Source organism: Odontomachus brunneus, unplaced genomic scaffold, assembly GCF_010583005.1.
Source record: "Odontomachus brunneus isolate Ranch 3 - 2012 unplaced genomic scaffold, Obru_v1 Obru_scaffold_006, whole genome shotgun sequence".
NCBI lineage: Eukaryota > Metazoa > Arthropoda > Insecta > Hymenoptera > Formicidae > Odontomachus > Odontomachus brunneus.
In genome coordinates, this window is record NW_022639456.1 from 1462218 (window position 1) to 1477763 (window position 15546).

Sequence of the window (15546 nt, forward strand, 5' to 3'; positions counted from 1 at the left end):
GGGGGGGGGGGGGGGCCAGATAAGCGAAATTACGTAGGATCGCGTGCGTAGATATTGTGTAAGTGAAGGCGAAGCAAGGTTTAGTTTAGGAAAGTAGGAAAGCAGGATTCAGAACGGAAAAAGTGCATAGATAATAGAGGTTATGACAAAAAACAGGTGTAAGTGATGCAGGCAAGCTCAATTAGTGTGATAATACAGAGAAAGTTATCGGTATAGGAAGTATATAATAGGTGATAATAGAAGACAGAAGTATATAAGCGATAGAGAAAGGAAAGATTTGGTCATCGGGTGGGATAAGGAAGCAAAATTGTACGGAAAAAAGATAACACAAGCACTAGTGGGATAAATGCTGTGCAAGTAAGAAGGGTGAAGTACAAAGAATAAAAGGAAAATTATAGAGTATGGAAAACTCTTTCTTGTTGACGTAAGGAGATACTACCGATGACGACGACGACGACGAGCGATGTAGGAAGTGAAGAAAGCGACAGAGAAAAATCATTTCATGCAGTTGGTAGAAAGTAAAGAAACTAACAAGATATAGAAGAAAATTGAGGGGGAAGAAAGAGGATGAAGGGGAGACAACCCCTTGTTGTTGAGAGCAGTGAAGAGATCGACTACGAAGAGAAAAGATAAAGGAAGATAAGGCGTGTTACAGCTGAAGGGAAGAACAGAGTTTGGAATATTGTATAATATTGTATTGAGGATAGTTAGGGCGATCCCCTCAACGCGAAATCGTAGGTACTCGTGCAACTTTCACAAGATGCTGAATTGAATACGATTCCTCGCGTTCTCGAGATTTGATTTCTTTTCCTGTTCTTCGGAAAATCAAGTTATACGGTCGTAACGCGATTACAACTTCGAGGAGGGGAGAGAGGGAGGATTTAATATCGTGAAGAGGAAAAAAAGAAACAGTGTTGAGGTACCGTGATAACTCAATATCGGAAGATGTCACACGCGAGAAGCGCGAACGCAATATATCTCCGGCGAATAATGCACTTGTCGAGAGCTGCTGCTCTCTTCAATTTTCTATCACGCCGTTATTTTCCGCGATTCTTAACTGTGTGACGCCTCGCGACGTCAGGTGAGGCTTGTCTTCTCTCATGTGTGTCTTTCAATTCTCCGAAACGTCAGTCAGAATCGAATGTATAGATTTGAATTCGCGCAGCTGTTCCGATTCGACGGAACTTCCGGACAAAACGGATGAAAAATTTCGTAACGTCGTTCGCGGAGTTCGTCAAAACCGATGGGAGAAGCCGTCGATAACCGTTCTCTTCCGCGTTAACACCGCGCATATGTATGTGTGTGAGTGTGTGTGCGTGTGTATGTATACGCGTTTCCAATTTTGGACGTCGGGGAACGAATTAGCGTGCGGAGACAGCGAGAAACGTCGATTCGTAGCTTGCGTTTCGTTCGTTCCGTATGACGGAATGGGGGAGAAAGGGAGGACGGAAAAGGGGGGAAAGTGAGGTGGGGTGAAGATCTATTTATAGCGCTTCAGTTATCAGATCTATCAGCCGTCTATAAACGCGAACATCGCGAGTGATGGATATTCGGAAAAAATTCAACGTCGAGAATACCGACGCGCGTCGATGATGCGCGACGCGTTCTGACGTCTACGGTGTGTGTGTATGTGTGATGACGTCTTAATGGCATTTAGCGAACTCAGAGATAGCGACTACGATAGACGCGCGCGCGCGCGAGGATCAGTGTACACGCGGAGACGCGTTTTATTTTTGCTATCGGGAGAACTTCATAATTCACGAGTTAAGACAGCCGCGTGAAGGATACGCGGTCATCGCGTTCGCGCGAAAAATAGCGAGACGCGATAAAGACCGCGAGCACACGACGAACGAACGGCGCCGCCGTGAGAAACTCGAAATTTATAGACGCGCAAACAGTTCGGCAATAATCTGCCCCCTCCCCTCCCTTCTCTCCCTCAACACTGTGTATGTCGATTATGGTTGTACCGGTTATACCAGTTATACCAGTTGTTACGGCTCGGAAATAACATTTGTTGTGTTATCCCGAAATTCGTTCTCTCTTTCTCTCGCCGAATTTTTTCGCGTCTCTCGGGCGCCGGGAGAGAAACGCCTCGATCGCCTGTTGGCTCGGGAGAACCCGAGTCGAAATCGTAGCCCTGCTAAGTTCGACCTGCACTATCCTGTTCTGAAGGTTCAGTGTTATTATGTTCGTTAAAACGCGTAAAAACTGAAATTCTATTTAACGCGCTTTTAAGTGGCAGAAACGCATAAAATGCCATTTATAGACGGCAATCTAAAGTTAGTGTCTCTTCGACAAAGTTAGTGGGTTAAAAAGGATCCAAAGAGGTTAGCTTCAGACTATCAAAATAGACGTTAAGTGGAGTATTGAGGTCAAAAGTAGGGTCAAAATTTCGACTCGGGAACGACATCGTAAGATAAAAGTAGCAATTCTCGGACACTCATCTAATCTTGGACATGCTTGTAGTTTTAATCTTCAGATACGAATTTAAACTTTCACCATAGATATCTTTTATGTGGAGAGTTTAAAATGTTCGTAAAGGATTTCGTCAAAGATCCTTCATTAAGGACTAAAACAATAAGAATTTCAAGGATCAAGTATGTGTTGGGGGATTGGTACTTTTACCTGAAATTTCTTCACCTTCAGAAACAGAACGCGGACTCAACAATTCAGTTCTTGGCGAACGCGACATTTTGGGAACGAATAATTGGTGGTCTCGAGCGAAACAGGTTGTAATCAACGCTGATTGCATTTCTCGCAAAATGGAGCGCGCGTAGATCGACCGGGGAGCGAGAACAGCAGGATCTCCCGTTGGAAAAATGCGAAGGAGTCGCACAAATGCAAAGTGTACTCACCCTTCTGAGGCAGATGCGTGAAAGCGGACGTGATCTCGACACTTCTGTAGCCCACGTCTTCTGAAACAAACGACGAGCGTTTTACAAAATGTACGTGCGTGGGTATGCAAACATATACTTCTCAAAATTTATCCCTGAACAAAATTTTCGCAACTTCAGAGCCGGAATTTCTGGTCTGTCAATACTTCGTCAGAAATTCGGTTATTCTGATCAAATTTTTGTTCCGTGAAGAAATTTAGAGTACATAACGACGAGGCGCGACGGTAGTCGATTTAACCTGAATGCACTTTCCGGCGCAATCCATGCTAATTCGTAAATAAACATTGCAACTCACGCAAGAGGCTCGGCGATGCATAAATCATGGCGCCGGCCGATTGACGTCAGCGTGTTTGAGTTACGAAAAGAGATGCCCCGATGACTGGGCTGAAGCGAACTATCGTGAACTATTATATCACTACCATTGATAATACGCCTGGCGCCGTATATTTCGCTGTCGCTTATCGCCAACTCGGGTTGCAAATAATTTTTATGCGTGATCACACGCGCGCACGAAACGGACAAATCGCATCGCACCGATACGACGATGCACGATTTATCGCATCTAATAGCAATGAATCGAATCCTCGACCGTCGATTCCATACATTCCAACATCCAACCTTCGGCGGATAATTCGGCGAAGACGTACACTGATGTTCATTAATTGAGTCCTTTTTCGGTGTAGAATAATGTAGACGAGCGTACCATCTCCAGGCGCGTTTATTTACACTTGTCTACACTCAAAGGATTCAATTAATAAACACCAGTATACAAGATGCGTAGCGAAAAAATGAAATCAACAGGAATAATGAAAAGCGAACGCGAGCGGTGGTTAATTTTATAAATTTTACTCGTCTGAATGTGTGATGGAAAAAGTGTGGCCAAGTTTGGCCCCACTTTGCGGCATTCGAAATCTCAAATTATTTTTTGATGAAATGTAGCTATTCATAAATATACGAAGAGAATATTAAAGGCATATTACTGATACGTAAAACGTATCAAAGTAATGCATCTCACTATTTGAAATAAAATGGTCCAAAAAGATACGCCAAAAAAAAATTGTTACTCTTATAATTCTATTAAAAAATAATTTAAGATATTTCGAAGGTCGTAAAATGGTATTATAAGTTTATGAACTTAACCGTTATTTTTAACGATAATTAAAATAAAAAATAATTCAATAGTAGTCAAGTCAAGCATGCACAAGATTTTTAAACAAATGTATAGTAATTTCGGTCAGAATTCTGGTCCAAGATTACAAAAATTTTTTTACAATTTTTGCTGCAATATTTTTCGCGTGTAGATTTCAGAGTGTCAAAGTAGTTGAGGCATTGTACAGAATATTGAGGCCGGAAGTACACGGAGAAAATTTGCTGGCCCAGCGAATTTTCTGCTGGTCTAGCAAAATCTTTTCGTTATTATATGGACAGCAAAAAGATTTGCTAAGAGTACTAATCACTATTTGCTGGATATAATTTGCTAAATCTACAAATTATTTTGCTACAAGAAATAACCACGATGGATTTATATAAGCAGTTGCAGTTTTGTTCCAATAGCAAATAAATTTGCTAAGGATACATTATTGTGTATCAAATTAACGTGATTCTTAGGACAAATACACTCAACCAATTTTTTCTATCCTGGCAACGAAACTACTTCTGCTCTAATAACGAATAATTTGTAAAATTAGTTATGTCAACAAAATGTTTTTTATGTCACTACGGATATACGGTAGCAACGACGATTTTGCTAAAAGAGCAAAATTATTTTTCTCCGTGTAGGATCAAAATTTCGACTCGGTTCTTCAGGATAAAAGGAAGAATAGCCGTGAGACGCATTGTGCGCCGTGCAACCCGTTAATCTCGGGCTCGCCAGAGTCGAGCCAGGCCACGATTAGATAAGAGAAGTATCACCACCACCACCCTACCTCGTGCATTGAAAACGCCTTATTTAGCCGCAGGCTCAAGATGACATTTTCGGTCTTTTAGCGAGCCGATGGACGGAATTATAGATGGATGGCTGGTTAAAAATAATTTTAACGTGGCGACGACAACGACGACGAGGAAGGCGCATATCAGCCCTTATCGCGTGTATTTGTATCGTGTTATCAATCCGAGAAATTCCGACTCGCGATCTCGGACGCGAATTGCCAAAACTGCCCAACCGCGCGTGACGTGTACGCCAAAACGTCTCTTCCTGTTTTCGTTACGTCCGACGCGCACACGTTGACGTGAGTTGAAGTGCACTCGTCGACTCGACCTAGTGAAGAATTTTATTTGGAGTGATGTATCTCGATAGGAGTAAACGACCCGTACACAGAGAGGAAAAATATCTAAAATTTAGTAAATATTTATTCGACAGGTGCAATATGTTCGCCCATAAATCTGAATTCTTTTTTATTTAAACAAAATATATAAATACATAAAAAAGTTTTCTCAAAGTTTTAGGAAAATATATATTTCCCTCTTTGTGAGAATTTGTGTGAATTTGTGAGAAACATTTTATATCATAATACGAGTATGCTGTACCTACACGGAGAAAAATCATTTGCTGGCCCAGAAAATTTTCTGCTAGTTTAACAAATCTTTTCGTTATTATATGGAAAGCAAAAAGATTTGCTAAAGATTCATTATTTTGCATCGATAGCAAATTAATGTGATTTTTAGGATAAATATTTTCAACAAATTTTTTTATCCTGGCAACGAAACTACTTCTGCTCTGATAACGAATAACTTGTAAAATTAGTTACGTCAACTAAATTTTTTGCTGTCACTACGAATATGCAGTAGCAACGACGATTTTGCTAAAAGAGCAAAATAATTTTTCTTCGTGCATCAAATAAATATTTACTAATTTTCAGATACTTTCTCTCTGAGTTTTCACGCAAACATTATCAAATATTAAGGTATACGGGATTAGCCAACGAAAAGTTCTTCGTTTCAGATAACAGAGAATCGCGATAATCCACGCGTCGAGGATCACTTGGCACGGAGATCGAGTGTTCGCTTTCTCTCTCTCTCTCTCTCTCTCTCTCTCTCTCTCTCTCTCTCTCTCGCGGGAGTAATTTTATGGCCTTATATTGCGATTAGGCTTATCTGCGATAACGCGTGCGCGAACAGCGCCACAGGTAGATGTTTCTATAAAAAGATTCAATCGGTCTGAAAAATACACTCATCAACTATCTGATAGCGCGATATCGCCTCGCGAGAGAGTCTATCAGCGATCGCGGTACAATTTCTTTTGTCCGTCCGAATCGAACGTGCACGCACGCACACATGTGTGTATGTACGTACTAACTGCACATGTAAGTGTGTGTGTGTGTGTGTATATATATGTATATATACACATATATATGTGTATATGCGGATGTGCCGCGACACAAAGCCATTCGGTCTATTTTCAGCCGAAGGCCGTAATAGTCCGACGACGAGTGCCGGCACAGTCATCGCGATGACCTTAGTATCGCGTACGCCTCTGATCTATTATTGTTGCAGATTAATCACCGTTTTATCGGTCACAATACTCGTACCTGAATAGTTCGGATACCTCGCGAAATTGTCACGAGAGCACGCGAAACGCCGTGTACTCGTGGAGTTCCGATCCGTTTCGCAGAACAGTGCGGGCAGAATTTCACGGTAAAAATTATCATAGAATTCTGTAACAGAGGCCGATATTCCGCAATAATTCACCGCCCTTTCACACTTCGTGTGCGCTAATTATAGTTTGGGAGTTGACATGTGCCATTAAGGCAGTGATCTCGCGTGATAATATTGTTAGAAAGTGATGTTGAGCCTAATGGTTAGTACAACACAAAGAAGCTCTGCACATCTGTGCTCAATGTTTATAAATATGACTTATGACATACAGCTTTGACACACCACAGTAAGAGAGTATCAATCAAATTTATATAATCTTTAAAAACCCACAAAGAATAATCGTTTTTCGTGCTTTGACTGTCCGTGTTAGGCATAATCGTTAGATATTTCCATATCTTTCCGTGTGTTTCTCACATTTTTACATATTGATCATAAATCTTTGAGGTTATTAATTTGAAGTTAACCATCTTATCTTTAAGAAGATATTTCCACACACTCAGAAGAAAATATTAAAAAATTAACAAATATTTATTAGATGTATACTACTAAAAACATAGTAAAATTGAACAAAATTGATATGAAAGAAAAAGAACTATAATATTCTCTCCCCTAGAAGAGAGGAACGAACGAAAGATTCGTGAAAGAGAGTGACAGAAAGATCGGGATTATTAATTCACGAAGTGAATTCGAAGTAGAGTTGTCGTGTGAGAGAAAACGCGAGGGCGACTTAGAGGAGATCGTTCCTAACTCGTCGTCCATTGTAACATACTTCAATCCTTATTAATAATTGCGCTTCTCGCGATAACGAAGCTTTTGATGGAATTTACATTGACATGCGCGAGATTTTTGCCCACGTTCATCTCGCACCGCGGTTTAGAAAGTCCGTATTTTCGGTTCATTTAATTTGTAAGACACTTATTTACGAGATACATTTCTCTCTCTATCTCTCTCTTCCTCTCTTTTCTCACGAAACACCGTTGAAGAGCTTTATTGAAGAGAGATCGGCAGCAATCTCATCGGAGACTTCACGACGTATTCTCAGCATTTGAGACAACCTCAAAGAGCGCGCGAAAGTGTGCGCGAGATCTTCTGAACGGTAAATTAAAATCGACTTCTTCGTGAATTAATGCTGCGATCAGAAAGTCGGACGCAACTCGGGGAAAAGCTCGCGAAAAGGGAAGATAAAGCAAGACGTTTCGTTAAGCGCGAATGTTCTTTTGCTTTTTTGTGTGATGCATATTTTCTTTCGATCGAAAATGGTCGAACTGAGAATTTTGCGAGCAGCCAATTTTGCAAGTTACGACGAGCACCGGTATGAGCGTTGTCGCGCCGCCTATGTCGTGTTGTATTTATAGAACGATGACTTTCTCTCTCTCTCTCTCTCTCTCTCTCTCTCTCTCTTTCTCTCTCTTTATCGAAGCAAGGAGCCAATAAATATCGATAATGATCGTCGCTGGTCTCGCTCCACGTGCGCGCAAATATGCATCTGTATGTTTGTGTGTGCGTGCGCGCGCGTGTCGTACCTCTCGTCAAGCTCGAGAGATATCAAACGGCGCTTTTAAACGCGAGAACCGGTAGATCGCGTCGGAGGCCGTCGATTGTCCGCAATGCTCCTTTGTCGCTCGCGATAAAGCGAGATCGAGCACGAAAAATTGAAGTCGTCGTCGCTTTAAACGCCTACTTCATTCCCTCTCACCCTCTCCCTCTCTCTCTCTCTCTATCTCTCTCCGACTCACTCCTGAGCGACAGCGCATTGGCAACCGAGACACGACGGATCGATCCCGAAACGCCGACAATTTGTACGGCAAGATCGCGCGGGCATAATCTATCGAGTTTTTGCCGGGTCCCTTCCCCGCCCGCTTTCATAAGCCGTCGTCGAAGCTCGTAAAATCTGCCCCGGGTGTCCCGGCCGATCTCGCGGGACCGGGCGTCTCTCGTTTTCATCGTTACGCAAGGCCGCGGTTAACAAAGATTTACGATCAAGCGCGACGGGCTTCTTACCGATCGCGTCTCTCATCCCGATGAAAAACGCGACTTCCACGTGCGACCTCGAGCGCGTTTTTTCCCCCTCGAATCGATGCCCCCGCGCGAAAACAAACCGCGGCAGCACAAAGGCGGTATCCGCCAAATAGACTGGCAATATGTCAACTTTTAATCGACACTTTTGCCCGAATCGCTCCGTCGAGTTCGCGACTGCTCGTCAGCGTGTCGATGGAAGAAGGAGGTCCACGGGGTCCTCACGATGGTGCGACGAGAGGTTCATTATCCGAGAGATCCACCTAGGAGATCTCTATCAATCTCGGCACACCGATGGCCCCCTTGAACTTCCGTTCCGGATTATTCGATCGCCGCCGCCGAAACCGCTCGTGAGGATTCGCGCTGGCCGCGAAAGAATGCACCGGACGGCCCAGGCTGCAGCGCCCACGGTGAAACGAAATGGGGCGACGGAGGAGGAAGGTGAGCGGGATGAGCGGTGAGTTAGTGAGCGAGTGAGTTAGTGAACGAGCGTGCGTGCGTGCGTGCGTGAGAGCGAGCGAGCGAGCGAACGGAGGTCACTGCACGGCGCATTCCTTCGAGTCAAGTCCAAGGTTAATCCGACGAGGGCCCCTCCGCCGTTAGCCCTCTCTCTCTCTCTCTCTCTCTCTCGCTCTCTCTCGCTCTCTCTCTCTCTCTCCCCTCTCACTTTCTCGCTCTCTCTCTCTCTCTCTCTCTCTCTCTCTCTCTCTCCCCCTTTCCCTCCCACCCTCTCTTCACTTTGGTATCGCGCCACGCAGTCTTACGCGTTTTCATTCTTCCCCACGATCCAGGAAAGACCACTCGACAATCGCGTATAAACCGTTTTCCGTATAACTCGAAAGCACCAAACACGTGCCTCGGACACGTATTTAATCCTGGGCATTCTTATTGTCTTTGGTCTTTGAATATGGATATTTAAACTTTCAAACAAGAATATGTGCGTACGTTTAAATATTCGCGTTTAAAGACCGAGACAATAATGAAGTCAAAGCACCAGCCAGCCGCGTGTACCTAATCCTGGACATTCTTATTGTCTTTGGTCTTTAAATATTTAAACTTTCAGCATTGAATATATGCATACATTCGATATATATTTTATGCTGAAGGTTTAAATACTCGTATTTAAAAACCAATGAGAATGGCCGGGATTGTGTCCGGGCATTGGTACTTGTGCCTCAATCGACGGAAACGATCGCCTCTAGTCGTGAGAGAGTCACAGGCGGTTTTACTCACGCTTTGCACATTCGGAGCGTATCTATCGATTGATATGCTAAGGCCACGAGGAGATTCTCTCTCTATAAGAACACGGGGAGAGATTCGTCTGCATTCGCAGCCGGAAAACTCAGGTGGACAGTGCCGCGCCTCTCCTCGAGAGTTATCATTCCTGTACACGTGTCTAACGATTCGCATCAAGATCGCGATTCGAGTGCGATTGAGTGCAACGAAAGAAACCGCATAATCAGAGCTTATTACACGCGACGACACGACGGCGGCGTCAATTATATCCACGGCTCATTGCGTAACCGCGTTTGATCGGCGGCATTGCTTGTCGTTTCAATAGCGACTATTAGTTTCCGCGAACGAAAATGCGGCACCTGCGTGCCCTGACACAGAATCAAACTGGCCGAACGAGGGAACAGCGAGGAAGAGAGACGGAGGAAAAGGGAGGAGGAGGAGGAGGAGGAGAGGGAGAAAGAGAGATTGGGACGGTGGAACGGACCCTCCTGGAATCTTTGTCGATGATTGATATTACGACATTCCTCGTGGATCGAGTCGCCGCCGTGCACGCGTGTGTATGCGTCGCGGGATAAGAGGTAAAAATACCGAGGAGCTAAGTACACGCGACGCTTACGGCAGGATCGACTCGGAGGATGAATCGCGGACTCTCGTGTAGCGATATTAAGTGATACCTGGATACTCCACGGCGACTTCTATCAATTATGTCGCCGTCTTCCCTCCCGACTGAATCGACACAGCTTTGGAGAAAATAATTATGTGAAAGCAATTATATACACGAAATGAAAGGTGGAAGCCTAAGAATATTCAGGAAGGTGAAAGGGTTAATAGCTACTTCATGATTCATAGAGAAAATTAATCAATAAATACCCTTGTCCGAGGTAAGATATTTTTATGTAATAACCTCCGTTACTACTGCCGCGGTATCTTTAACAATTCCCACGTAGACAGCTATATATGAATTTAGCAGCAACTTTACTAATCGATTTGTGAAGATCGCGTTCCTTATGAGTAACATTCCTATTTATATATGGACACGGAATGACGGAATGAAATCATCCAAATTTGCTCCAAACGATACGTCACGCAAAATGTAAGATAAAAATCTAAGTACAACTTTGAGTAAATATGTTATTGCACCAATATAGCAAAAATTTTATATTGCGACATGGAAATTTAATGATTAAATTAATATGTTTGCCTCATAAAAATGTAATGACAAAAATACAAAGTCAAAAAACTGACACACGTGCCAACGCGTGAGCGAGATTATCGGATTTATTAGAGAAATTCAAATACAGTAATTTTCTAATAAATCCAGTACTGACTTTTCGAATTTTGCATTTATTTCTGCAGAGCCGTATCGATATCTTTTAATGAAAAAGATTGTCGAGTTTCCATCGTCTCACGTCCCGATAATCATGAGAGTCCATCTGGGATTGTCATCTCGTCCATGAAACTTGAAAATCCCGCGAGAGGAGCTTGAGGTTGATCTCATTTCCGGGAAGAGATTCGCGAATTTTTCATGCAATCGATAGCCGTCCGTAAAAGAGATAGGTAGAAAGGACGAAGGGCAAGGAGAGGTTGGGAAAATTTGCGAGAATTAACGCAACGATGAAAAATTCGCCGATATAGACGAGGGAGAATACGCGACAGCTCGAACGTCGCGCGGGCGCGCGCACTCACACACACACATACACACACAAGCGCACGCGCATCACTTATGCATGTAGAACCGAGGTCAGAAATACCTGGCTGCTAGGAGTTAAATTATTCAGGAAACTCCATACGATTCGCAGATATTCTCGGAAAGTGCTCGATCGACGCACAGAGGGAACAAAGTTACGTAAAACACAAATCGCGATCAGCCGTATTAAGCCGGGGGGCGTGAGAGACAGTTCCTTTCTTCCTTTTTTCCTCGCGAAGAGATCCTTTTCAGGAAATAGCACTTTTTCCTACCGAAACTATAATTGCCTCGCGATCCAACGCATATTCATATTGGCTAATCGTACAGTTTCTTCCGCGTAGATTTTTTTTCTCAAATATTAAAAAAAGATGTAACCTTAGAATATAAAAGAACTTCCGTGTTTCTATTTACAGTTACGTTCGATATCCGGCGATAATTGTCTCGAGGAGAATGAATATCTTCCCGCGCGCTCTTCGTGAGTTAACCCTCTACTGCCTAAATTGATTTCTCATGTTTAAACAATGTTTCATGTACACAGAATGTTTAAAACTAAAGTACTAAATACATATAAAGTGGGATTTTATTTTTTTTATTTTTTATTTTCCAAAATAGATCTGTGACTCTGAGGTCACTGTTGGACAGTTATTATCGCTGCTAATATACTAAAAAAGATATATTGTGACTTTTACGTTATATCGATCAAGATAGGAACACATTCATACACTGAGAAAAAATCTAAAAATTAAAAAATATTTATTAAGTGAGTACCAATAACATATCTACTTAAATCAAAATTCTCTTCATTTAAACCGAGTAAACAATATTCCGTTTAAATGAAAAGAATTTTGATTTAAGTAAATATGTTATCCACCTAAGAAATATTTGTTAATTTTTAGATATTTTGTTCTCTGTGTATTGGAGATAAATAACGATGAAACTGGATTGTAACTTCAGAATTATAGTGAGCAGTAGAGAATTAATCCGCGCATGTGATGTCGTTTACGACAGAGAGATATATGTGACAAGTTTTTATCTTCTTTTTTTTTTAACGAAATAAGTCGTAAACGTTTCGCATTTGTCGATTCCCCCTGATGAGTGTGCACGCGCTCGTCTCAATTAACAAACCAATCTCCGCCTGCGGTGCCGCAATATCAGGATTATTGGTGACGGCAGGTGTCGTGTTTACCGTCGTCGTCGTCGTCGATTGACAAAACACGCATTACGTAAGCGCGTTACGAGGCGGCGCTTCGGACTTATCGTTCGTTCATAATTACCGGTGTTTCCACGTAATCGGTCAAATGCGAAATTACGCGATCGAGTGTTGTTGCTGCCCCTTCGCGAAAATCTATTTTCGTTTCGCGCACTTGCGCAGCAGCTATCGAGGTAAAAAGAGAGAAGAAACGAACGTAGGAAGGAGAAAGAAAAGCAGATAGGAGGAAAAGATAAATAAAACGCGACGCCAGGAATAACTCGATTTCGCAATCGGTGTCGCGATTAGTTCCCGCGATTAGCGTCGCGCGTTCGCCCATTCCCGAGGTTATTATCGGCACAACAAACGTTATCGCACCTGCCACTGGACGAGCCACGAACGTGCGCGGAAAAGAAAAAAAAAATCGGTAGACAAGAATCTGTGTGCACTCTGACTAAATCATGTTGTAACATATGGATGCCTAAAAGTGACCGTCCCAATTATGAGACAATTGACCCTTTAAGGCGCGTAATTCGTGGAACATTCTAGTAACTTTGTTTTAATGAAATATTGTCAAAAACACGTTTATAAAGTTTCAACTGCCCGATCCTAAGTGATCTCTATTGGTATCAGTGATACTTAAAGGGTTAAAGTCAGAGTAACTTGCAATTATTCATATCAACTTGGCGATCGAACATTAAAACGAACTGGTTGATACAAGCAACTGACGTTATAGTTTTTAAACAAAATTGTCAGACTTTAAATTAATGTATTTTAAATTATAACAAAATAATTAGAATCACTCTCTCTCTCACCCTCTTGTATGTAAATCCCAATTACGGGTTGATAAGTATTACGCGCCTGTATAACAGATTATGATGCTTAATTTGAATCAGTAATGTCCATATTCGCAATTGTTTCAGTCCGTGTAGAGTAATGGACACACGTAGCACAATCTACTTTAGCAATTTCATTAATTTAAATGAGTCGGTAAAGCAACTGATATCCTACACAGAAAACCAGTATGGTTGGTCCATGCATAAATCTGGTTGTGCCAACCGGATTCAATACTGAATATTGATATCGGCCAATCATACTGCTTTTTCCGCGTAGATCTTTTTTCTGAAATATTAAGTACGTGAATATAATCTTAGAATACAAAAGAACTTCCGTGTTTCCATTTGTACTTTTCTTAGTACATTAATAAATCGAGTTTGGGACTCGGCTCAGATAGTTGAGGCTGTTACGTTATAGCTGTCAGTAAGCTACTTAGCTACGAAAAATCGATATAATAGCAACAATAGCATACGCGGGAGAACGAATTTCAGATCGCGTAACGGAGAATAGACGAAAAACTCACTGATGAGAAATAATATCTCCATTGTCGTGACCGAAAACATTCTGAACATTCGGCTGCATTAAAAGCTCGGCTGAGTTAATTGAGTGGAATTGGCTGAGCAGAAACCTTCCGCGGAAACCTTTCGGTTCTCACAAGTGAGTTTTTCATCTAATTTCCGGATAAGAGAAAATTTAATTACACTGACGAAGGGAGTTGTTGTTGCGACGTGTGGGAGCTTTAGCTGCAAATTTTTCGTTACAGCGACAAGTAAATTTTCCGCGAACCATGATTAACTGCGGCAGTGAGATCTTTTTTGTGTAGGTGGAAACCCGTGGTTTCTGTGTTTCTCTCGCTGCGTGAATTCACGTGAATTCACGTCTCGCGACGAAATCAATTCCGCGAGACCGTCTCTCCGCATTGTGAGCGTTACACGTCACCGGCCGTGACGAGACGAATGTGTATATGTGTGTGTGTACGCAACGCACTGTATTTGTGCGTGTGTGTGTGTGTATGCACGTGTGCGCCGCTGGAGATGCATTGAAAGGCCGTGCGGCGTTCTCTAAGCCGCTGCATCTCTCGCGGGCCGCGAAACTCGCCGCGCGACGTATACGTTACGTGCACACGTAGCTGTATTCGTCGGTTCGCTCGCTCGTTCTATCTCTCGGTGCATTCTGCGCAACGACCGGCTTTGTGCCGGAACTATGCGCGATGCGACGGCGACTACGCGCGGCATGCCGTGTCGTGGCGTGGCGCGGCGCACATCGACGCCGTCTCAGTAGCGAATAATAGCCGATAGCGACGCTTCGCGACATACATTTTTAAAAAAACGTAGCGTCGTCCCGTCGACGCCAGCGAGAAAAAGAGCGGCGCGGATAGGTGGAAGGAGAGAGACGACGGATTCGCATATCGACGACGGCCGCGTTTTCACGCCCGTCCGCGACCCCTCCGCGGAAAGAATAGACGCGACATTTTCACACAGCTTATGCGCCACCCGCGCTCGACAGACCGACGTTCAATGCATGTGTCCCGCGAGGGAAGGAAGGCACGCGGCCGATAACGCGGGAAATTCGACCGGGCCGATCGACGTGGTGCAATCTCGCCGAGCGGACGACGACGACGACGACGACGACGACGGTGGACGGACGCCTCTCGCGCGTTTGTCAACGTTCGCGCGACGTACAAAGAACGACGTGTGCACTTGACTTTTCCTCTCAGCGATCGTTCATGTCACGCCAGACGTATCTTCGTTCGATATTCACGCGCGCATTCGCGCGCATATACGACAGGTACTCGAACACGAGGCGTTGGAGGAAAAGAAACAGAGAGAGAGAGAGAGAGAGAAAGAGAGAGAGGAGACAGAAAGTACACGCGGTAAAATGTCACTGCTGAGAAAAGCAATTTACTTTCCTTCTTGTAAGTAATGGTTATTTTCAACGAAGAATATTTTCTTGGTAATAGTCGGTAAAAATATATACTTATCACAAATTTTTGAAGAACTCATTACTCAAAACTATGTACTCAAAAGAAGAATTTAATCTTTTTACAAGAATATTATAAAGGAAATTTTAACATAGAAAAAAAATTATCCGAC

General features: G+C 43.1%; 1 protein-coding gene across 18 annotated transcripts in view; it reads right to left on the reverse strand.

Annotated features, from left to right (window-relative positions):
- Positions 1–15546, reverse strand: part of LOC116853599 (histone deacetylase 5) — a 138003-nt gene that overhangs the window by 31540 nt on the left and 90917 nt on the right. For 14 of the 18 annotated variants that reach the window (XM_032834813.1, XM_032834805.1, XM_032834795.1 and 11 more), the window contains one exon: positions 2856–2915. In XM_032834813.1, the coding sequence (XP_032690704.1) occupies positions 2856–2915 (60 nt within the window). The remainder of the gene's footprint in view (positions 1–2855; positions 2916–15546) is intronic. The other 4 variants (XM_032834821.1, XM_032834738.1, XM_032834789.1 and 1 more) reach the window with 1 other exon arrangement.